At 37.0% G+C, this 1,769-nt stretch overlaps 1 protein-coding gene across 1 annotated transcript in view; it reads left to right on the forward strand.

The window, feature by feature from the left end:
* Positions 1-1,769, forward strand: part of LOC103603277 (lisH domain-containing protein ARMC9-like) — a gene marked incomplete at its 3' end in the record, with an annotated part of 44,471 nt that overhangs the window by 25,231 nt on the left and 17,471 nt on the right. The window contains exon 6 of the mRNA XM_008587766.1: positions 585-677. Coding sequence (XP_008585988.1) covers positions 585-677 — 93 coding nt within the window. The remainder of the gene's footprint in view (positions 1-584; positions 678-1,769) is intronic.

Below are 1,769 nucleotides of genomic sequence, written 5' to 3' on the forward strand. Positions count from 1 at the left end.
ACACTTTTATAAGTCGTTTTTTCTTAATGAGCATTATTTGAGATAGATTATTTTTAAAGAACAAATCAAATGAAGTATATCATAATTCTTGACATGATGGGGTATTTGGGGCAGATAACAGTTTCTGTCCTTTTTTCTTATCTAGATGAGGTTTACGGAAATGAGTCCCTTTATTTGGGAAACTTTCAGTAACTTAGTGACTAATTGTTTGTGTTATGCCTACCAGTGCTGTGCATGCCTAAATGGTACTGAATTATTTTTGGGATTCAACCTAATAAGGTTACTTTGTCGTGCTTGTGTTTAAACCACATGAAATATTCAAATCATGTACAGGGTTATTTTTTCCCTGCTTATGAAAGAAATCTGTTCTTTCCTTGTGCTGAGGGTTCTTGAATCTTCTACAAAGGAATTGGTCAGATGTGCTAAAACCTGTTTTTCACAGCCTCACGTCACTGGCAAGACGTTTTGCTTTTGGTTTCAATGACTCGGGCAGGGCTGTTGAACCCAATGGCCATAACTTGATGATACTGTTGGCATTTAGTGATCTAATGTTTTTATTTTTGTTTCTTTGTTTTATTCTTCAGGATTCCTGGGCTCCAGAGTTAAAGTTGAAGTTGGAAAAGTTTCTAGCTTTAATTTTTAATGCCAGTAACACTCCAAAGCTTTTGACAATATATGTATCCTTTTGAAGCAAGTGGAGACCGCCTATGGTTTTAGAGCAGAGTTTATTTAGAGTAGCACACTGGCTTAGGTTGCCTCATAAATAGACATAATTGACCACGTTGGTTTCATATTTACAAGGTGAGTGAAGCATTAATTGAGGATCTGCCAAGGGCTGTAAAGAGTCGATGTCCATGGCATTGAGTCTCTGAGACTTGGTTAGCATCTTATTTTGATGTCACCTGCCTAGAAGCTGTCTTGGTAGAAAAACAGTCTGTCTTCTTGAAAAAGAATTCCTTGGAATAATTGTCCCTTTGAGGAAGGTCAGTCAACCACTTTTAAGGACTTGAGGCCATGGCATATGGATTGGGTGAACTTCTAATTTGTCATTCAAATTGGTACTTCTTTTTAAATAACTTTATTGAGGTATAATTTACATACTATAAAATTTACCATTGTAAGTGTATAATTAAATGATTTTTTAGGAAATGTAGAGTTGTGCAGCTGTCAACACAATCTCATTTGAATTGGGACACTTGAGAATCAAAAGGGACACTTAAGTGGACAGAGTACTGGGGCGACACTTGTAAACAGAGCCTGTCCCAGGAAGAGTGGAACATTCTGACACCCCACCTACGGGAGACTAATTTCCCAAAGGTTGTTAGTCTTTAAGGACACTTGTCTTCTTTTATTCGGAACAAGAATGTATCCAACATTACTTCTTAACAAGAATATAACATTTTGAATTGTAAAGTTTTGTTTAATTTAATGAGAAATTTAGGCTGCTCTGCTGCATGATACTTTCTGCTTCCTTTCTCACTTCAAAGCATTCGACTCCCTTTTCCTAACTGAAGTCTTTTGTCCCTAGGATTCTATGGCACTTTTCTTCTACTTCCGCTTCCTGAGCCTTCAGTGGCTCCCTCTTGCTTGTGTTTAAATTCCTCAGCCAGGCCCGAGCCACAGTCAGACTAAACTAAAGCTCTACTCTCTGCTTTTATATCCTTTAGGCTTTTGTTTAAATGCTTCCCATAACCTACATACCACAAGGTTTGCATATACAATTCTTTTTCCTTCATAGAATTCAATATACAAATGATGGTTTTCAGTGA

The sequence above is a fragment of the Galeopterus variegatus genome, unplaced genomic scaffold (genome assembly GCF_000696425.1).
Source record: "Galeopterus variegatus unplaced genomic scaffold, G_variegatus-3.0.2 Scaffold4530, whole genome shotgun sequence".
NCBI classification, from domain to species: domain Eukaryota; kingdom Metazoa; phylum Chordata; class Mammalia; order Dermoptera; family Cynocephalidae; genus Galeopterus; species Galeopterus variegatus.